We start from the raw sequence: 24,314 nt of genomic DNA on the forward strand, positions 1-24,314 counted from the left end.
TAACTGCTTTTTGAAGTTCAACCATGTGCCAAAAATCAGCTGGACTGATTTATGAAAAAAAACAAAAAAACAAATAGTGGGCCAAATTCAAATCCTTGTTGTTGTTCAGTGTGTTCCAGTTCATGTTCAGCGTCCTAAATCTCTTATTTATGTCCATTCTCAGTGTCTTATTTAGTCCAAACCTGTCAAATTTCAGTCCCTCTCTTGGTCTTTTTCTGTTCTTCCACCTGTTTTGACCCTAAAACACAGTAAAACAAAACCACTGAACAAACGGAACAGAAGCACAAACTCACAGCAGCTTTAATGACACTAGAGCAGATGCTAATTCCAAATTAAAGGGTTAAAACATAATGTTAATTAGGTGATATTATAATGTTCAGGACATTCGCTCATGGTTCTGCTACAGATGCATCTTTCAGCTTCCTTCAGCCGACAGTGTCACATGATCACGTCCACATTAGTCGACGGTGCATCATCATCATCATCATCATCATCATCAGAGGTGATTGGTGAATTATAAATAACTTTTCAAACAAACACTGTGGTTTTTCTCTGTAGTCGAACTGTTTCAGCTTCTTAACGTTAAAAAATGACCCAGAATATAAATAATGTATCAGTGGTTTTTGTCTTTTAGATTCTGTACATGTGTTTTGTTTCAACCACTTCAATGTTGTTGGAGTTTTCTACACATTAATAATCAATACACCCCAGAGCGAAATTAATAAATCATACAGTGCAGTTTGATCATATTTACTTCACAAGTCTCCTCATAACACTGTATTTATACTTTTATTCTACGAGTATTTTTACACTGCAATATCAATAATACGTATTTACAAAGAATTTCCCTTGAGATTAATAAAATATCTATCTATCTATCTATCTATCTATCTATCTATCTATCTATCTATCTATCTCTCTCTGTCTCTGTCTCTGTCTCTCTCTCTCTCTCTCTCTCTCTCTCTCTCTCTCTCTCTCTCTCTCTCTCTCTCTGTCTCTAATCTGTCCACAAAGAAGAAAAAAACAAACAAAACTCAAAAAGAAAAGTAATTTTAGCTGGTTTTGTTGCACTCACATTGACTTTATATTGATTTATTTATATAGTATTAATTCTAGAGTATATGAATATTCCCTCATCTGTATATTATTCCACTATCCACCTGTATAATATAATGTATATTATGTCTGTACCACTCAAATATATCTATTATTTTGTCTATTAACCCTTTCATGCACAAATTATGAGAACATTAATGAAGTTTTTTTTTTTCCTGAGTGTTTTTATTCCTCTTTACGCATGAAAAAAATAAACATTTTTATGAACCTATTTTTCATGGAGTTACAAAAATATCCACTCAGTTGGACACGACACATTTAATTTTAGAAGCAAAGAAACATGTATTGACTGAAATACTGCGTGAAAACTATGAAATAAAAACATGTTAATGCTGCTAAACTGATGTTTTCTCACATTTTAACATACCTGCATGGAGATAGAATGCAAAAAAAAAAAAAAACTTTTTGTTTAAAAAATACGAAACAGTTAATTACAGTCTAATAACAATTAGCAATTTTTTAAAACTCAAACATGTTACTGCAGATTAGGTTTATCTAGAACAGCACATTTACAGTAATGGTATGAATTACAGTGTATGGGATGATGCATAAGCGTCCACTGTTTGGCTGACATGGAAATAAAACAACAAAAACCATGAATATGCAAGAGACCAGCTTTGACCAGCTGTCCACTGTAGTGACCATTATGCATGAAAGGGTGAACATATTAACTGGACTTTAATACTGTATATTGCAATGTTTATTAATCAGTATGTAATAATCCATATATTTATAGCACCCCAATAATCGACCCTGTACATGTATGTACATACTGTCACTGATGCGAAGCTGTATTTCATTACCTTGTATTTGTACATGATGATGATAATGAAGTTGAATCTAATCTAATGTAATGTAGGTGGTGCGTTTAAGTCTAAAAATAATGGGAAACTGAGTAAATGTTTGATTAATTGTTTGGTCTTTAATATATTACATAATTTAGGTGGTCTTTAATTTATATATATATATATATATATATATATATATATATATATATATATATATATATATTTATTATTATTATTATTATTATTATCATCTCATACATAACAGTCCAGTGCTGTGTATTACTTCAGTCATAAATCCCTCTCCTCCACATGCTTGTGTATATTTTCTTTACTGTACTTCCACTCTAACTTTCTCCCACTGAACTTATTAACAGCCCTGTTAGAGCACCGCTCTGCTTTATTCCCACAAGCACCAGTTGAAAAAGCGAGCATCGACCACGGAGAACGAAGGGGAGCTCGCCAACAGCGCCCGCCGACCTACTTCCGATTTTGCGGCGCGGATCAGTTTCAGGTTTTTGGCCAATGGGTGGATGCACGGTATGATTGTTTACCCCGTACAGGAAGGGTGGAAACGTTCTTGGTGCTGAGCAGACACTGGGGTTTTCAGAACCACAACCAATCACTGCAGGAAACTCTCCCCAGAGCCGTGTGGTTTATTAAAGTTTCCACTGGTCCTACTTTAACCTTTATAAGATCTACAGGGAGGTGAAGTGCAGATGGGTAAAGGAACTACAACACTATACATACTGAAGGAGGACACCCTTTTTCTTTTCTTTTTAATATGGTTAATTCTCCACTTTTCATCTACATATGCAATACTGTGTTCTATGCATCTCGGAAATAATGCAAATAAAAAACTAATATGGAACACTGACAGGATCCATTAGACTGTTTAATCATGACCCTTTAGCATCATTGCGTTGCAGTTTTACGTGCTATACCACTTGTGCTACGCCCGAAAAACCACCTCTTGCCAGCGGAAAAACTTTTTTTAAGACAATGCCTACTGTCGCAGTACTGTGGCACGAAATATGGGTTTGTCTGTTGCCACAGAGCCAATCAAATGTTAGCATGTGTACTAGAGCCAATCACAGACTCTGCCCCACCCCCCCTTCAGTAGTGCGTTTGAGGGTGCACACTCAACACCTACACTCACCTGGACGCTGTCGCTGTGTGTCCTCCACCTCCGTGCACTGGTTTGGGTGGTGAACCGAGGCACTTCCTGGTAAACTTATATGGCGTGTTGTGGTGCGCTGTTGGAAGTCATGTGACTCGGACTGGTTTATTTTTTTCCTGTTTATTCAGTTACATTGTTTTTGTGTTATTTACATTTAAAGTAAAGGCCACGTGAAGGACATTTTGATGCTATAATATTTCTGGTAATGTATGTTATTATTTGGTAAATCATTTTTTCATGAGCTTTTGTTAAAACCCTGTGTTTTGTTGCTTTGGTGTGCCCAGTGTTACGCCCCGGCGAGGGGACCCTAGGACACAACATGAAAAGAGTGGACACCGTTCCTCACTCCCAAGCCACAGAGAGAAAGCCCAGATGTGGGTTGTGCATGTTAGCAAAAAAGTGATTTATTTACAAAGTGCATAATACAGATAATGAAAACCGAACAAAAGGCAGCTGGAACTTCAGGGTGGGCTCTGGCCAAAACAACAAACAAAACTTTACTAAACAAGAAACGAGTCTGACCTGCAAAGAAAAGAAACCAGAATACAGAGACTGACCTCCCATGCAAAAGCAGGACAAAACCAGACAACAGAAGAGGGCAGCCCAGCCCTACTGCTGAAACCACCGACAAGGACTGAATGACGGCGGAGGAACGGCAACCCTGGTCCGGCCCAGCTCTGTGGTCTGTATAGGTCCGCCTCCGGCTGGCTGGTCCAATCCGTGTGCGTGCTCTGGCTCTGCACCTGAAACATGTCAGCCACTCACACACAGAAAGGACACACCCACAGACTGACACAATGACCCACCTACGGGTCGTAACACCAGGGGCGGGGCTAGGGGGTGCATGATGAGGGGTTTTCTCCCATGGAGGCAGATAGGGTTTGGAAACAGGACTGGGGACTTCCTGTGAGTGCAGATAGTTTTCCCCTGTATATACTTTTGTTTTGACACTGTAACTATGTTTTTTCATGTTTATTCTATTTGGAGTGGAGTTAAATAAAATCATACAAAATAGTTTGGAGAATGAGCCATCATTTTATAAATTTGTGCAACCTGAACCCGTGACACAATTGAAGGAAGAAATGACAAATTAGTGATAATATATAGTATAGAACAGGAATGATAGTTGTAAATACTCTATATGTTGTTTGATGGTGTTCTGTGATCTGTGCAGTCAGTGAGATTTGAGGCTTTTCAGGATGTGACAAGTTACCAGAGTCTACACGATAGAACGAGGGCGCTGACTGGCTCTGTGGTAGGGCTGCACGATAATGGAAAAAACTGACGCTCTGATTTTTTTAAACTCTGCAATATATATATTGCAATATGAAAAACTACTCAGGAGGATGTAACAGCTGTGTGGTGCCGACGTAAATGGTCAAACAAATTAGTTGTGTTGGTTGTTGTTGTGGTGACAGATGTAAGACACTATCGACACAGAACACGTGTTTCAGTTTCATCTTTCTTGTCGCTGAAATAATTCCAGATAACTGACGTTGCTTTTCTTTTTGGCACCAAGTCTTCATTTATGGTGATTTTCTCTTGTTCGTTGCTCATTTTTCAATATTGTTACCAGTGACTCACTCCAAACTGATGAAGAACGAGTGTAGTTGGTGGATCACTGCGTGCATGTGTGTGTGTGTCAGGTACCCTTAAAATTAGTTGAGAACACGTTGAGTTCTTTTCCCTCCTACATTGCAGAACCTGCGATGTGACTATTGCGCACACGTACATTGCGATGATGGCACTCAAACGACATATTGTGCAGCTCTACTCTGTGGTCACAGTCAAACCCATAGTTGGTGCCACAGTACTGTGTCAGCAGCCACTGCAAAATTTGTATGCGCAAGTTATGTTCGTGTGATTTGAGGGTCAATGGAAAAGCACCTACAGTTAACCTTTGACCCCATCTCTACTTGAAACCAACAAAGGCTTCCCCGTCCTCTACTGCCGACTCCCCTGACCTCCCCCCATCCTCAAAGACTTCACCAGTCACTTTTCCATTGGACATCTGTGAAAAACGTCACCGATATTTACTAGATGTTGAAAAAACAGAAGTGCGTAATATCAGTTTTTCCATTAAATCACAAATGAGATGATTTGTTTATTTATTAATGCAAGATGACACGAGACGTCATTCCATAAACATGACGACAAACGTAAATATGGTGTTGATTTACAGATATATTTATTATTATTATATATTACCCCTCTATCTTGTACTAAATTAAAAATTAATTGGGTTTCCTGGTGTGTCCATTCACCTGACTCTAGTTGCGAAAAAAGGTCTTTCCATTGCAGTTTTGCATGATATACCATTTGCGCTACACCCGAAAAAACACCTCTTGCCAGCGCAAAAACTTTTAATCGAAAAATGAGACTTTTGGTGAAATTGTCATTTTTCCATTAGGTACATTTTTATGCACAAGTGATATTAGCGCAGTTTGAGGGTCAGTGGAACAGCGCCTACTGCCACATGACTCTGATGCGGACGGACTTGCTAAATCGGCATCGTGTTGCGGGTTTGGAGCATGGAAGTGCCAGGTGCTTCAGTGAAGAGGCTGAAGCCCATGCACCACAGTGGTTCTCTGCTTATTGGCGGTTGAGCGCTGATAACACAAACGCTCCTGCTTCTGCACAGTGAATCTGTTTTCCTGCTGGTGTGAAACTGACTGCCCAACTAAGCTTATTATGTAAATATCCAGTCTGTTCTCGGGGATGGCGATGTGTGGGCTGTAATCGGGTTATTTTTACACCGAGCCGACCCATTTCTGCTGTTCGTCTCCATGTCGATGAGCTTAAACAACCTGGCGTCCGGCGAATTTAGCCGCGTCGGCTCGTCTTTCCGTCGAACCTTAACTAAAGTAGGTTGGACTCGTATGATGACGGACCGAGCCCCGGATATGTCTATTTGCTGTGTCAACACGTCCAATGGCAGAAGCCGCAGTTTTCCCATGCCTCCATATGCACAGACAGATGTAGACATGAAGACCACCACATGGAAACTGGAGGAGGAACTGAGCAGAATGTACAGTCAAACAAACGTGTTCTTTATTCAAGTGGAAGAACTGATGCAACAGTTGGACTGAAGGAGTCCTCAGTCACATACATGTCACATACATGTCACATACATGTCACATACATGTCACATACATGTCACATACATGTCACATACAGGAGAACGGTCAAGTCTAACCCAGGGTCTTACACCTGAAGTAGACTGGACCGGACTGGACCAGATAAATAATTAGAATGGAAAAAGTAACAGGACAGACTTCCCATATGCTTCCCACATAACACACATATAATAACACACACACACACACACACACGCACATAATAACAACACACACACATAATAACACAGACATGCATCATAGCAATGCATACATAATAACACACACACACACACACACACACATAATAACACAGACACACACACATAATAACAACACACACATAATAACACACACACATAATAACAACACATACATAACAACACACACACATAATAACAACACACACATAATAACACAGACACGCATCATAACAATACATACATAATAACACACACACACACATAATAACACAGACACGCATAATAACAATACATACATAATAACAATACATACATAATAACAATACATACATAATAACAACACACACATAATAACACACACACATAATAACAACACATACATAACAACACACACACACATAATAACACAGACACGCATAGTAACAATACATACATAATAACAACACACACATAATAACAACACACACACATAATAACACACACACACGCACATAATAACAAACACACATAATAACACAGACACGCATAATAACAATACATACATAATAACACACACACGCACATAATAACACACACACATAATAACACAGACACGCATAGTAACAATACATACATAATAACACACACACGCACATAATAACACACACACATAATAACACAGACACGCATAATAACAATACATACATAATAACAACACACACATAATAACGCACACACACGCACATAATAACAAACACACATAATAACACAGACACGCATAATAACAATACATACATAATAACACACACACGCACATAATAACACACACACATAATAACACAGACACGCATAGTAACAATACATACATAATAACACACACACGCACATAATAACACACACACATAATAACACAGACACGCATAATAACAATACATACATAATAACAATACATACATAATAACAATACATACATAATAACAACACACACATAATAACACACACACATAATAACAACACATACATAACAACACACACACACATAATAACACAGACACGCATAGTAACAATACATACATAATAACAACACACACATAATAACAACACACACACATAATAACACACACACACGCACATAATAACAAACACACATAATAACACAGACACGCATAATAACAATACATACATAATAACACACACACGCACATAATAACACACACACATAATAACACAGACACGCATAGTAACAATACATACATAATAACACACACACGCACATAATAACACACACACATAATAACACAGACACGCATAATAACAATACATACATAATAACAACACACACATAATAACGCACACACACGCACATAATAACACACACACACACATAATAACACAGACACACACACATAATAACAACACACACATAATAACACACACACATAAGAACAACACATACATAACAACACACACACACACACACACATAATAACAACACACACATAATAACAACACATACATAATAACACACACACACGCACATAATAACACACACACATAATAACACACACACATAAGAACAACACATACATAACAACACACACACACACACACACAAATAATAACACACACATAATAACAACACATACATAATAACACACACACACATAATAACACACACATCATACACACATAATCACACAAACTTAATAACAAACACATACAGTAATACACACATAATAACACAGACATGCATAATAACAACACACACATAATAGCACACACACACACACACACACACACACACACAATAACAACACACATAATACACACATAATAACACACATAATGCACACAATATGTTTATGTTTATGTTTATGCATTTGGCAGACGCTTTTTTCCAAAGTGACTTACAGGGGAAAACCAATTAAATCACTCAAACAATCAAATTTATTTATTTAGCGCCAGATCACAACAAAGTTCTCTCATGACACTTTATATACAGAGTTGGTCCAAACCAGACTCTAAGCCGATTTACAGAAACCCAACAGAATCCTCCAGTAACATACACATAATTACAACAAACACAATACACACATAATAATACACACACAATAACACACACATAATAATACACACTTAACACATACATAATAACAACAAACACATAATACACACATAATAACACACACACACACACACACATAATACATAAAATAACACACATAATAATACACACATAGTAATACACACATAATAACAACAAACACATAATACACACACAATAACACACACACACACACACACACACATATAATCTCTACACTTGTTTAACTCAAACTCATGGATCATCACCTCTGGATTCTTCGACTAAACTACATCTGCGTCGTCTTCTTCCTTTTTTCTTCGTCTTTCATCTTCATCTTTTTTCTACTTCATTTTCATCTTCTTTCTTCCTTCTTTCTCTCTTTCTTCTTCATCTTCATCTTTTTTCCTCTTTCTTCTTTCTTGTCATCTTTCATCTTTGTTATCTGCTTCACTCTTCCTCTTCTTCTTCTTCTTCTCCTCCTCCATCTTCTTCCTTCTTCTTCTTTCTTCTTAGTCTTTCTTCCTTCTTTTCGTCTTTCATCTTTGTCATCTGTTTTGCTCTTCATCTTTCTTCATCATCTTCTCCTCCTTCATCTTTTCCTGTTCTTTCCTTCTTCTTCTTCATGTTCTTTTTCTTCTACTCCTCCTTATCCTTCTTCATCTTCTTCTCCTCCTTTTCCTTCTTCTCCATCTTCATCATCTTCTTCTTCATCTTCTCCTTCTTCTTCTTCTTCTTCTTCTTCTTCTTCTTCTTCTTCTTCTCCTTCCTTCCTTTCCTCTCTCTTCTAAGTGGACAGTTGTAGGTTTCTGATCCAGGGCGTCCGTCTGTTTGGGAGCAGATGCATCAGTTGTGAGTCGGACTCATGTTTCACAGGAATCTTTGACGATCCTGGCAGAGCTGAGCGTCGGTGGGAGGAACGGGTGGAAACGGCCAGAACCTCCGATTAAAAAGAAAAAAAAAAAGGGCTATTCAGGATTATGGATGGAGAGGGGAAGTCATTAAACAGAAGAGAGGATGAGAGGGTGAATCAGGAGAAGAAACAGGAAGTGGAGACGAGAGGAGGAACCGAGGAGCCAGAAAAGTTCTGAATGAAGACGAGGAGAAAGAAGAGGAAGTTTAATCAGAGAGAAGTTTACCACGAAGAAACGAGGAGAAGCAGAGGACGAGTGAAATATTAGAAAAAAACACAAGAAACTGACTCAAACTCCACTGCAGTGAACGAGCACGGCAACGAACGAAAACACCGAAACCACACATTAAAAAAGAAAGAGAAGAAAAAGAATAATTACCACCTGAATATTTACAATCAGAATCTGAGTACTTTAGTAACTTTAAATCTGTACGTGTTCTTTATAAATATAAAGTTTTTATTTTAAGTCTTCATCACATTATCACATTACTATTACTACTACAAGTACTATTCCTATTACTATTATTATTATTATTATTATTATTATTATTATTATTATTATTACTGCAAGTACTACTACTACTACTACAAGTACTGTTACTACTGCTACAATTACTATGACTACTACTATTACTATTACTACTACTACTACTACTACTATTACTACCACTACTATTGGTACTATTTCTATTACAACAGATATTTCTATTACTCCTATGACTACTACTATTACTACTACTATAATGACTTCTACTATTACTACACTATACTACTGCTACTGTTACTACTGCTACCACCACAACTACTGTCAGTAATATGACTAGTACTACTATTCTATTACTACTATGACTATTACTACAACTATTTGTAGTACTACTACTATTAATACTAATATACTACTACTACTGTTACTACTTCTACTACTACTATTATTACTACTACTACTACTACTACTACTACTATTATTAATACTGATATACTACTACTACAAGTACTACTCCAATTACTACTACTACTACTACTACTACTACTACTATTATTAACACTGATATACTACTACTACAATTACTACTCCAATTACGACTATTATTACTACTACTACTATTATTATTAATACTGATAAACCACTAGTACTACTACTATTACTGCTACTATTACAGCGACTGACTTCTATTACTTATACTACTACTACTACTACTACTACTACTATTACTACTCCTATTACTACTATTATTACTACTACTACTATTACTACTCCTATTTCTACTATTATTACTACTACTACGACTATTAATACTGATATACTACTACTGCTATTACTACTCATATTACTACTATTACTACTACTACTATTAATACTGATATACTACTACTACTACTATTACTACTCCTATTACTACTATTATTACTACTACTACTATTATTAATACTGATATACTACTATTACGATTACTACTGTTATTACTACTACTACTACTACTATTATTAATACTGATATACTACTAGTACTACTACTATTACTGCTACTATTACAGCGACTTACTTCTATTATTTATACTAGTACTACTACTACTACTACTACTACTACTACTACTACTACTATTACTACTTAGTCTGGTTTAACTCGACATGTAAAGTGTTATGAGAAAACTTTCATTATGGTGTGGTGCGATATACACAAAACTTCATTGAACTACTACAACTACTATTAATGCTACTACTGTGACTAATATTCCTATTACTAGTTTTTTGTCATATTTTAATATAAAAATGTTCTATCTTGTTGCTTTTAACATTTTTTTAAATTGTTCGGTCGAAGGCTTTTTGATCAGTAAGATCAGTTTAGAGGACGAGTGTGGAAATGTGTGGAAATGTAGAATCAGTGTGTGTAAATGTGTGTAAATGTAGTATCAGTGTGTGTAAATGAGTGTAAATGTAGTATCAGTGTGTGTAAATGAGTGTAAATGTAGTATCAGTGTGTGTAAGTGTGTGTAAATGTAGTATCAGTGTGTGTAAGTGTGTGTAAATGTAGTATCAGTGTGTGTAAATGTAGTATCAGTGTGTGTAAGTGTGTGTAAATGTAGTATCAGTGTGTGTAAATGTGTGTAAATGTCGTATCAGTGTGTGTAAGTGTAGTATCAGTGTGTGTAAGTGTAGTATCAGTGTGTGTATCAGTGTGTGTAAGTGTAGTATCAGTGTGTGTAAGTGTAGTATCAGTGTGTGTAAATGTAGTATCAGTGTGTGTAAATGTGTGTAAATGTAGTATCAGTGTGTGTAAGTGTGTGTAAATGTAGTATCAGTGTGTGTAAATGTAGTATCAGTGTGTGTAAATGTGTGTAAATGTAGTATCAGTGTGTGTGTAAATGTGTGTAAATGTCGTATCAGTGTGTGTAACTGTAGTTTCAGTGTGTGTAAGTGTGTGTAAGTGTAGTATCAGTGTGTGTAAGTGTAGTATCAGTGTGTGTAAGTGTAGTTTCAGTGTGTGTAAGTGTAGTATCAGTGTGTGTAAGTGTAGTTTCAGTGTGTGTAAGTGTAGTTTCAGTGTGTGTAAGTGTAGTTTCAGTGTGTGTAAGTGTAGTATCAGTGTGTGTAACTGTAGTATCAGTGTGTGTAAGTGTAGTATCAGTGTGTGTAAGTGTGTGTAAGTGTAGTTTCAGTGTGTGTAAGTGTAGTATCAGTGTGTGTAAGTGTAGTATCAGTGTGTGTAAGTGTAGTATCAGTGTGTGTAAGTGCGTGTAAGTGTAGTTTCAGTGTGTGTAAGTGTAGTATCAGTGTGTGTAAGTGTAGTATCAGTGTGTGTAAGTGTGTGTAAGTGTAGTTTCAGTGTGTGTAAGTGTGTGTAAGTGTAGTTTCAGTGTGTGTAAGTGTAGTATCAGTGTGTGTAAGTGTAGTATCAGTGTGTGTAAGTGTGTGTAAGTGTAGTATCAGTGTGTGTAAGTGTAGTACCAGTGTGTGTAAGTGTAGTTTCAGTGTGTGTAAGTGTAGTATCAGTGTGTGTAAGTGTAGTATCAGTGTGTGTAAGTGTGTGTAAGTGTAGTATCAGTGTGTGTAAGTGTAGTATCAGTGTGTGTAAGTGTAGTTTCAGTGTGTGTAAGTGTAGTTTCAGTGTGTGTAAGTGTAGTATCAGTGTGTGTAAGTGTAGTATCAGTGTGTGTAAGTGTAGTATCAGTGCAGTCGGTTTCCTTCAGTTTCCTTCAAACCCTCTAACGGCTGTAAGTGTCTGCAGACGTGGGCCTGTGTTCCTCTGGGCTGTTCAATAATCTCCATGCTCACACCATTGGATCCACATTAACACCCACTCACAGTGAGAACATGGAGAAGGGGCTGCATTAGGCTGATGGATGGGTGTGGAGTGGGGGTCTCCTGCAGAGTCTGGATCCCATTACTGACATCAGCAGCCTCCATGTCTTCAGACAGATACAAAAGTCCTAAACACACGCTCAGATCTGCACAGACGGCCACAGAAAAAACCTGTTTGGGTCAAAAATGGAACAAAACCAGCGTCTGGAGGACGTCTGATAGAAGAGTCCCATAACTGTGTCCATGAACTGCATCAACATGAAGTATTTACTGTTTTCATGGTTTGGTTTAATAGGTAGTATCAGATCAGGTACCACAGTAAAAATACTCCACCATGAGTAAAAGTACTGCATTCCTAAACTAATCCACAGTTTCCTGTATAAGTATTAACATCACGTACCTGCACTTGAAAACCCTCGGCCTTCAGTCCACGCCACAGTTTTAGCACAAACGGACGGACGGACAAAGAACTGCTGATAATACCCTGCAGCGAAGGCTGAGGGTAAAAAGAATAACCACATGTATTTAAAATGTGGAAAGTAAAAGTATTAAATATGTGGTCAAATGATCCTTCAGGTCAAATCTGCAACAGCTGTCAGTAATGGTTTAGGAAAATGTTCAGTATATTAGAACGGAGTTAAGATTTGGTGACGGAACACAGAACCATTACTTCTACTACTACTACAACTACTATTACTATTACAACTACCATTACTACTACTACTACTACTACTACTACAACTACAACTACTATTACTATTACAACTACCATTACTACTACTACTACTACTACTACTACTACTATTACTATTATGACTACTATTACTATTATTGCTATTATGACAAACACTACTACTATTACGACTACTACTACTACTACAACTACCATTACTTCTATTACTACTACTATTACTACTACTACTACTATTGCTACTATTACCACTACTACTACTATTACTATTACTATTACAACTACCATTACTACTATTACTACTACTACTACTACTACTACTTCTACTACTACTACTATTACCACTACTACTACTATTACTATTATTGCTATTACAACGAACACTACTACTATTACTACTACTACTACTACTTCTACTACTACTACTATTACAACTACTACTACTATTACTATTATTGCTATTACAACGAACACTACTACTATTACTACTACTACTACTACTACTACTACTACTACTACTACTACTACTATTACTATTACTACTACTATTATTGCTATTATGACAACAACTACTACTATTATGACTACTACTACTATTACTACTACTACTATTGCGATAACTACTACTGCTACTTTTACCAGTAGTACTACTACCACTACTTCAGAGTCATGTAAACTTGAAGGTCTATTGGTAGTATTATTGTAAATACTACTCATAGGTAGTATTATTGTAAATACTACCTGTAGGTAGTATAATTGTAAATACTACCCATAGGTAGTATTATTGTAAATACTATCCATTGGTAGCATTATTGTAAATACTACCCATAGGTAGGATTATTATAAATACTACTCATAAGTAGTATTATTATAAGTACTACTCATTGGTAGTGTCATTGTAAATACAACTTATAAGTAGTATTATTGTAAATACTATCCATTGGTAGTATTATTGTAAATACTATCAATGGATAGTATTTGCAATAATACTACTCGTTGGTAGTATTATTGTAAATACTTCCCATAGGTAGTATTATTGTAAATACAACATATAGGTAGTATTATTGTAAATACTTCCCATAGGTAGTATTATTGTAAATACTACCCATAGTCTCATCACTACACATTTTACTTCATCTTGTGAACATGTACTTCATCTTATGTACATGTACTTCATCTTGTGTACATGTACTTCATCTTGTGTACATGTACTGCATCTTGTGCACATGTACTTCATCTTGTGCACATGTACTTCATCTTGTGCACATATACTTCATCTTGTGTACATGTACTTCATCTTGTGAACATGTACTTCATCTTGTGTACATGTACTTCATCTTGTGTACATATACTTCATCTTATGTACATGTACTTCATCTTGTGAACATGTACTTCATCTTGTGTACATGTACTTCATCTTGTGTACATATACTTCATCTTATGTACATGTACTTCATCTTGTGAACATGTACTTCATCTTGGGTACATGTACTTCATCTTGTGAACATGTACTTCATCTTGTGTACATGTACTTCATCTTATGTACATGTACTTCATCTTGTGTACATGTACTTCATCTTATGTACATGTACTTCATCTTGTGTACATGTACTTCATCTTATAGACAGTTGTGATATTTGTGTGATACTGGACCGAGTACAGGTTCTTCCTGAGACATTTGAACCTGATAATAATCTGATCAGCAGGAGAACATGTGCTTTTCTATTTTATTTAACCCCCCCCCCCCAGGTCTCTCGGAGCCCTGGTTCTAGATCCTCGGGGGCCTTTGAGAACTTTAAATGGACTTTTCCATTTAGTGTGATGGGTGTGAGTCCCTGGGAGGGGGCCGGTGGGTTGTGTGCAAATTGAAACCTCATCAGTGGGCTAATGGTGCAGCTCACCTAACGTTTCCACACCGTTCCCCTGCCCTCGGCGTGGGCCTAAGTGGAAAACCATCGATCCGGCTCATTAGATCTGACCCTTCTCTATTATCTGAGGAGATTAGAAAGAGGCGTTTTCATTAGAACGCCAAGAACCAGGACGCACAAACTGAAAAGAGTGCATTCACACAAGAGTCACGGTGGGTTTCCAGGACGTAAAAACACCAACCTGAGGAAGTGTGAGAGTGACAGAAGCAACAGCATCATCACATCCTGGAAACACACACACACACACACACACACACACACACACACACACACACAGAGCAGGGACTTCTGGGTAGCATGGATTACTCAGCTTTTACAATAACGGACCTGTCATCGCCCTCTAGCGGCTGAGCAGGGAAGGTCAACAGAAAACTGAACCTCATAAATAAGAGCACAGACAGGAATACAATAAGAACATGTTATGGAGAGGAAAGAAGAGAGAGCATCGATTTGGAACAAGTGGAGGATGTTGGATGAAGGTTAAAATCAGGCCAAATTCTGTGTTTTATTCCTTTAATAGTTTTCACTGTCAGGTTTTTTCTTACAGGTGTTTCATAGAGTCTGTCATAAGTTGTCACAGTGTTTTTGTTTTTTTGGTTTTTTTTGTATTTCTGGTCAAATCTCATGCGTAAAAACTTAAAATTGTTAATTTACACAAACAAGTGGGTGAAGAAAGAAAAACAACAGAAGCACTGAAGAACATTTCTGTAGCAAACTGTCAAATCTAAGCAATGTTTTTTTTGTTTTGTTTTTGTATTTTTGGTCAAATCTCATGCGTAAAATCTTAAAGTTGTTAATTTACACAAATGGGTGATGACAGAAAAACAACAGAAGCAATGAAGACCATTTCTGAAGCAAACTGTCAAATCTGAGCAGTGTTTTTTAGTTTTTTTTTTTTTTTTTTTTGTATTTTTGGTCAACTCTCATGCGTAAAAACTTAAAATTATTAATTTACACAAATGGGTGATAAAAAAAAAAACAAACAACAAACAACAGAAGCACTGAAGAACATTTCTGAAGCAAACTGTCAAATCTGAGCAGTGTTTTTTAGTTTTTTGTTTTTGTTTTTTTTTGTATTTTTGGTCAACTCTCATGCGTAAAAACTTAAAATTATTAATTTACACAAATGGGTGATAAAAAACAACAAACAACAGAAGCACTGAAGAACATTTCTGAAGCAAACTGTCAAATCTGAGCAGTGTTGTTTGTTTTTTTTCTTTTTTTTTTCTTGAGAATTTGGCTGAGGAGAAGGGATGGGGGCGCTCGGACCAGTTCGCACATGCGCATTCGGTGGGAAACACGATTGAAAACGGGCAGCTATGCCGCGCGGTGCAGAAAGCAGGCTGGACGCGTCCTCTTGGAAGAACGGCCGATGTACCGGAGGACTGGCCCGGGGACTGCGGGACCGGGAGGCTGCTGACAGGCGTTGACAGCTCGGCTCGTTCCCCTGGGGAATAAACGCCGCTCCTCAGAAGCAGCGGCAGCGGCAGCGGCGGCCGAAGCGGAGGCGCAGGCGGCGGAGGGAGCGCTCGACGAATCCGCGCTCGCTTTTTCTCCCCCTTTTTTCCCGTCCCTCTCCTCCTCTCCTCCTCTCTTCTCCTTACCGAGAACACCGGCGATGTTGCTGCTAAACGCCTGAGGATTTGTGCGTGTTTTTCCGTCCGTTTGTAAATAAAACTGCGCGCAGACAGAAGCGGCAGCGGCGGCTTCACTATGCTTTTATTTGCGCTCCGCAGTTGGAGATGTCTTAATAGCTGCTGTATGGGGACGGTATGCTTGCAGTTGTTGCTGTGGATTTTATGTGCCGTGAACGGAGAGGAGCAGCCGTTCAGTGTGGAGGTAAGCCCAGCCTGGACCCCTTCTTCTTCTTCTTCCTTCTGTCCCGGGTTAAATCCAGAGCTGATCCAATAACTGGGCCAACATTTATTGGTTCCATTCGAGTCTTTTGTTGATGTTTGAGCAACAACAGGGTCTTTGTGAGCTGCAGCTGCATCACTCTAGTCCACTTTGGATATTCCTTACAGACAGAAAACACGCACTGGAGCATAGTCTGCTCTTTATTCTGTGGTTCAAGGAGGTAAACGACTGAGAAAGGAGCAGCAGCGGCAAGAGTTTCTTTAATTCCAGTCAAGTGACAAACAAGTCCATGCATTTATGCACTCTGAAAAACACCAGACCAGAACATTTATGTACCTGGAAGGACATTTTTTCAGAATGTTCTCTCAAAACTACAGTATTGGTCTTTAGGAGGCCAGAGTTGCACCTTTAGACTATGAAAAAGGCTCCAAAGTTCTGGAAAGTACAAATGTGTCCTATAAGGTACTCTGCAGCATTCAAAAGTGTGTGTTGTCCAGTGGTTCTCAGTCTTTTTCTGTCGGGCCCCCCTTTGGAGCACGAAAAATCTCCAAGCCCCCCTAAACCCCAACAACATTGTACCTGTGGTGCAATTATAACTTTTATTGAAAGAAACATCGATATCTTTAGAATACTTTTTGCTTTTCCTTGAATAATTTGTTGTGCAAATTAAAAATAACTTAGATTTTTGATTGAACAATATAAATGACCTCAACAAAACTGCTCCCTGAGACATTATTTTTCCAATTAAAAATAGGAAATGTGTAATTATCTTACAACTATGACAACAAGGTAAATTTTTTTGTAGAACAACAAACAAATTTTGGTAACAAAGATGAACATTTTAACAGTATCAGTGGCTGCAATGAGCCTGTTTCCGTTGCACATCTCAGAACATTAAAGTGCAATCTGTACAAACTGTGCAAAACCAGAAACATTGCACATTTTTCTTTTCCAGTCCAGTCCTTGTCCACTCTCCAAACCTAAACTCTTGGTCTAGTCCAGTGACAGCTCCCTATGGCAGCAGATTTGTTTGTTGTACGTCCCTAAAATGAGTCCAGGGTGCTCCAACACTAAAACATTAGTTCCACCTGATACATGTTCTAACCTGAAGAAAAAATAAACACCTAGGAATGATCCCATGCCCCCCCCCCCCCCCCCCCCTCATCCAGAAAGCCTTCGTGCTCTCCTGGAAAGCCCGCCCCACAGTTTGAGAAACACTGGTGTAGACCATGAGAACAGGCTATAGGCTGGGAGAACTGAACTGCAGGCCTAGTTATAGTTCAAACATCAGGCTTAGCGCATTATTTATTATATATCATACTGTCAATACTCTATATTAGATTTAATAATAATTTGTGTTTTAATTAACCCTTTCATGCATAGTGGTCTCTCCAGTGGACAGTTACTCTACAGCTGGTCTCTTGTATATTCATGGGTTTTGTTGTTTTAGTTCCGTATCAACCAACACAGTGGACACTTATGCATCATCCCATCCACTGCAGTTCATACCGTTATTGGAACCTGCTGTTCTTGATTGGTTCTTGAGTGGAAATCAATTGTTAATATTTATTTTTTTGCATATTATCTCCATGAAGTGAGTAATAACTAGTACTAGAATATGTTAAAATGGGAGAAAACATCAGATTAGCTGCATTAAACATGGTTTCATTTCACTGTTTTCATATCACTTTATGATATTGGGTTTTAAATACATGTTTCTTTGCTTCAAGAATAAAATTCATGGTGTAGCTGAGTGGATGTTTTTGTAACTCCATGAAAAACAGGTTGATTTAAAAAAAAATTCAATCACATTGTTTTTTTTTCCAATGTGTTCAGCCCTGCAATGAACTGGCGACTTGTCCAGGGTGAACCCCGCCTTCGTCCCTCTGTAGCTGGGATAGGCTCCAAGCGACCCCCGTGACCCTAGTGAGGATAAAGCAGGATCAGAAAATGAATGAATGAATGTTTTTTTTCCATGCTTAAAGAGGAATAAAAACACTCAGGAAAAAAAATCTTGATTAAGGTTCTCATCATTCATGCATGAAAGGGTTAAAATAGCCCAGTTAGCTCAATGATAATAGCCTAATAATTTATTTAGCTGATTAGAACCTCTGATTATTGCCATACTCTCTGTTTTATCCAGTTTTCATTCACACCTCCATGTCTTGATGTCGTAGCTTGCCTATGCCGTTTTTTTTTTTTTTTCCCTCAATTAGGTCACTGGTTCAAACTTTAAACATCATGGCATTATCAACTATACGAGAGTTTTCTTTCTATGTAAAGTACTTAAGGTATAAAAATGGACCATTTGGAAAGGGTACAGAAATGTCTCTCATAAAAGTACACCCCCAGCGACAAGCATTTGTACCCTTTAAGTACAAGCTGGTACCTCTAGTTTTGAGAGTGTGGACATGTGTGTGTTTGGACTCAAAACAGAACAGGACATGAAAACTGCAACAAGAATGGCACCACGGTGCAGTTTAAACTCCAACTGCACAACTTTAACTCCATCTTAAACTCATTTCAGTTCAGCTCCACATTCAGACCATTATGATCCAGTGGGTCGGATCAGTTAAATAATAACCTTTAACCCAGGGGCTGTCAAACTCATTTTAGTTCAGGGGCCACATTCAGCTAAATTTGATCTGAAGTGGGCCAGACCAGTAAAATAATAACATAATAATATACAAATAATGTTAACTCCAAACTTTTCTCTATGTTTTAAAGCGAAAAAAGTTAACTTACAGTTTGAAAAGGCTAACTATCCTTTCTAACAATGTGAATAACATGAACAAACTGAAAAAATAAAAGTAATTTTAACAATATTCTGCCTCAGTTAATCATTTACACATTTACATTGTAACATAAAAAAATACACTAAACATTTAATAACAGGCAGAATCTTATCAAAATTGTACTTAAGTCTCTTAAGACATTTCAGGTTGTTCATATTTGTTCAGGTTATTTACATTTTTTGTGAAATTATACTTTGTTTTAGTGTAAATACATGAAAATATTTACATTTACAAAGAGAAAAATTTGCAGTTGTCATTATTTATATGTTGTTATGATAGTATTTTACAAGTCCCGCCCACTTGAGATTGAATTGGTCTGAATGTGGAACCTGAACTAAAAGGATTGTTAATATCTTAGTGTAATTTTTGCATTTCACAAATTCATCCCAAGGGCCGGACTGGACCCTTTGGCGGGCCGGATTTGGCCCCTGGGCCACATGTTTGACACCTGTGTTTTAACTCTTTCATACATGAATTATGAGAACCTTAATGAGCCAAAACACAGTACTGTCCAGTCAGAGAGCGAACTTTAGTTGATTGCCATTCCAACATTTATTTCAATATAAATTAGCTCCTTGTTTTGGATAATCCCTTATGGTCCAACTAAAGCAAAAATGAATTGTGAATGAAGTCAAAATGTGGGTCAAATTGTCTCTAAAATGTCCCGTCAGAGAGATTTTGAATATCATGTTTTGACCCTCATCAAGTTATTTTTCCTGAGTGTTTTTATTCCTCTTTAGGCCTGAAAAAAAACCCAAACAAACAAACAATGGGATTGAAAATTTTTTATGAACCTATTTTTCATGGAGTTGCAAAAATATCCACTCAGCTGGACACCATGGGTTTAATTTTTGAAGCAAAGAAACATGTATTTACTGACACACTGACTGAAAACTATGACATTTTTATTTTAAATGCTGTTAATCTGGTGTTTGTCACATTTTAACATACTGTAATATTAGTTATTACTCACTTCATGGATGTCTAATTACAATAACAAGCAACTGATTTACACTCAAACATGTTAGTGCAGATCAGGTTTATCGAGAACAGCAAAGTTACAGTAATGGTCTGAATGTCAGTGGATGGGATGATGCATGAGTGTCCACTGTGTTGGCTGATCTGGAACTAAAACCACAAAACCCATGAATATACAAGAGAACAGCTGGAGAAGAACTGTCCACTGGAGTGACCGCTGTGGATGAAAGGGTTCAGCCTCAGCTGATCATGTCACATGACTAAAGTCAGACTTAATTCATGATTTGGAGGACTGAAGACTTGAGTTAGACTTAGTTTCCACCTGATTTAACTTGACTTTTACAGGTGATTCCACATGGAAAGGTCAGTATTTATTGACACTAATAAGTTGGAATAAATTTTCATCGTTTGGTTTAATTGAAAGTTGATATCAGATGAATTACTTTAGTGAAAATACTGTGCTGTGGGTAAAAGTATTATATTAAAAACTTCTCAAAAGTTGCTTGTATATTAAGTGTAATCACATGTAGTTGAAGTGTCAAAAGTAAAAATATTCAATGTGTTTGAAAGGTCCTTAACCCATAAAAACCCAAACGGACACTAGTGACCAGAACCATCTACTGATCTGAACTGTTTAATACCTGTTGATCCATTAATTCTATCAATTACAGTTAAATCATTGGTGTAAAATACAGTTATTCATCTTTTCATGGTCAGCAGATATGACCCATTTGGACGTTCAGAGGCTCCGTAGTTACCATGGAAACACTGTCATCTTCTACAACATCGATTCACCAGTAAAACCCATGGAGTTGGATCAATGACAGTGGATGGACACACTGGGTTTATGATCAGTTAATGAGAGAGTTGACTGAAAAAGTCACTTTTTCTTCAGTTTTTCTCTGGTTTTGATACAATAACAATCAACTTTAATTTGAGCTTTAATGAACATCGACAAGACCAGTGAATGAAATATAAGAAAATACAAAATACAGAGGATAATATTATAAAAAAATCATGATAAATAGAAAATTATAGAGGAAAATATTCGAGAGCTAAAGCAGCACTGGGTCTTTATGGGTTAAAATGAACTTTTCTGTGGCACACAACAGGTTCAATAAACCAAAGAAGTAGGAACACATGTATAAAAGTAGATAAAGTCAAGGCCTCGAGGAAAAAAATGTCAGTTTTGAAAAAGTCTGGAATGTTTGTTTGGATAAAGAACAAACACTATGATCTAGTGTCAGCATTAGGGATGTAAGAAAATATCGGTTCTGCAATATATTGCAATATTTCATTTCACAATACTGTACCGATATTAAAAAAGTACTGTATCGATATTTTTAGGTATTTATTCAAATGCAGATATGATGGAGGTTCATTTATGTTTTTTGTTTTTCTTTATTGTTTATATCTTATTTATTATCATTATTTAATTCTGTTTTATTAAATAATGGTTATTTGATGCATCCTAAAAGCACTTTTGGAAACGAGGAGAATTAGAAAAATTTTGTGATACAGCATTAGATCCTGTTCTGATCGAATAAAAATGTGTTTAGTATTTGTACATATTTCTGGTGTAATTCAATTCTTCCAGGAAATAATCATTTAAAAAACAAAGAAAAAAACAAAAAATGCCTTTTTAACAGTATCATGATATATCGTGATATATTGTATCGTGATCCTAGTATTGTGATTTGTATCGTATTGTCAGATTCTAGCCCTAGTCAGCATCTGGACCTGAAACATTTAAGTATCTGATCCAAACAACAGGACTGTCACTGTTACTGAGTCCATGTACACTACAAACTAAAAGTTAAGGATGTTTTTAATTTTGGGGGTATTTCTTTTTCAGTTGGGATTGTTGCACAGCACTTTTTACTTTTTTGTGTGTGAATTGAAAAACATTTTATTTTTTGATGACCAGACATAGTTGTATTTACAAATGGCAAAAATGACAACAAAAAAGACACACAAAAAAAAGAAATGTCCTTAAGTTTTTGTTTGTTTGTAGTGTAGGTAAAGATTCATGCTAGGGATGTAATGATTACCGGTATAATGATAAACCGCGGTAAAATTCCTGAGAGGTAGTGTTTCCATTTAAATTGTGATTATCTTGATAACCGTGTTTGATTACTGCACTTTTCCAGAGAAAAAACCTATGTAAAGATCTGCTTTTATGTCAAATATTTGAGTAGAATTTTAATTTATTACAATTTTATTTTATATACGTAATATTTGGAACCAATATTCACTTTTAAAGTCTTTGAAAAGGTTCGTTAAGCATCTTTGTGTTATTTATGCAATAAATTATTTACATTTTTCAAATTTTATAGTAGGTTAAAGTGAAAAAAAAAAAAAAGACAGATGATATAGATGAAGTTGTGCTGAAAAAAAGATCCCAAACATAGGTATAGTAAACATTTGTTTATATAATATATAAAGGCAAAATCAAAAGGACTGAAAAACGGCCAAAATAGACTCAGACCACTAAGGGTTAATATTTGAATGTTTCTGCAACAGAAGGTACATTGTACCAATTATTTTATTTGTTTTTTTTTGTTGTTGTTGTTTTTTTTTTTCAAAATACAACTTGGTTAAATTATTTCAAGTGTGTATTAGTACTTTTTGAACATTTTGAGCACAATTTCAATAATACCACGATGGTGGTATTATGAATAATGATGAATAATAATAACCGTGATAATTTTAGTCACAATAACATGATATGAAATTTTCATATTCTTACATCCCTAATTATTATATCATTTTTGAGTTTGATGCCCTAACTTGCATTTCACAAATTCATCCCACGGGCCAGATTGGAACCCTTGGTGGGCCGGTTTTGGCCCCCGGGCCGCATGTTTGACACCTGTGATGTAGAGGACAATGCCCCCCCCCCCTTAATCTTCCACCTCCTCGGTTTTCCCTCCGCTTTGGTGCAGTCCGGTCAGTGAGAGCCAAGTGACTGCTGCCAAAAAGACAGAAGTGTAGTCCTTTAAAAGCCTCCCTGTCGGTTCCACTGAACCCACTGTCTTAGGTTTCGCTGTAACGCGAGTTGTTTACGGCCCCTCATTAAACCGCCGTCATTGTCCTGGGCTGTTCAGAAGTGACATAGCCGTCACGTTTTACCCCCCACATCTGCCGAGGACGCTGTACGTTAAAGGTCCAGGGATCTGTAGGGGTTTGGCGTCTGTAGTTACAGAAATGGAATAGAATATGGGATGTTTGACCAGCCGTCCCATCGGCTGTGGCAGCAGCGCAGGGATAATGTTTCCTTCTCACTTTGAACCACTGAGCCCGTTTACATGACCATAAAATCCGATAAACTGAGAGTCATCCGATAATTGCCGTAATCAGATGCGACACGTTTAATCTAAAAACCCTAGT

At 36.9% G+C, this 24,314-nt stretch overlaps 1 protein-coding gene across 2 annotated transcripts in view; it reads left to right on the top strand.

Moving 5' to 3' along the window:
- The first annotated feature begins 16,597 nt into the window (after positions 1–16,597).
- Positions 16,598–24,314, top strand: part of mmp16a (matrix metallopeptidase 16a (membrane-inserted)) — a 141,144-nt gene continuing 133,427 nt past the window's right edge. For both annotated transcript variants that reach the window (XM_030123403.1, XM_030123404.1), the window contains exon 1: positions 16,598–17,133. In XM_030123403.1, the coding sequence (XP_029979263.1) occupies positions 17,008–17,133 (126 nt within the window). In that variant the 5' untranslated portion in view covers positions 16,598–17,007. The remainder of the gene's footprint in view (positions 17,134–24,314) is intronic.

The sequence above is a fragment of the Sphaeramia orbicularis genome, chromosome 20 (genome assembly GCF_902148855.1).
Source record: "Sphaeramia orbicularis chromosome 20, fSphaOr1.1, whole genome shotgun sequence".
Lineage (NCBI taxonomy): Eukaryota > Metazoa > Chordata > Actinopteri > Kurtiformes > Apogonidae > Sphaeramia > Sphaeramia orbicularis.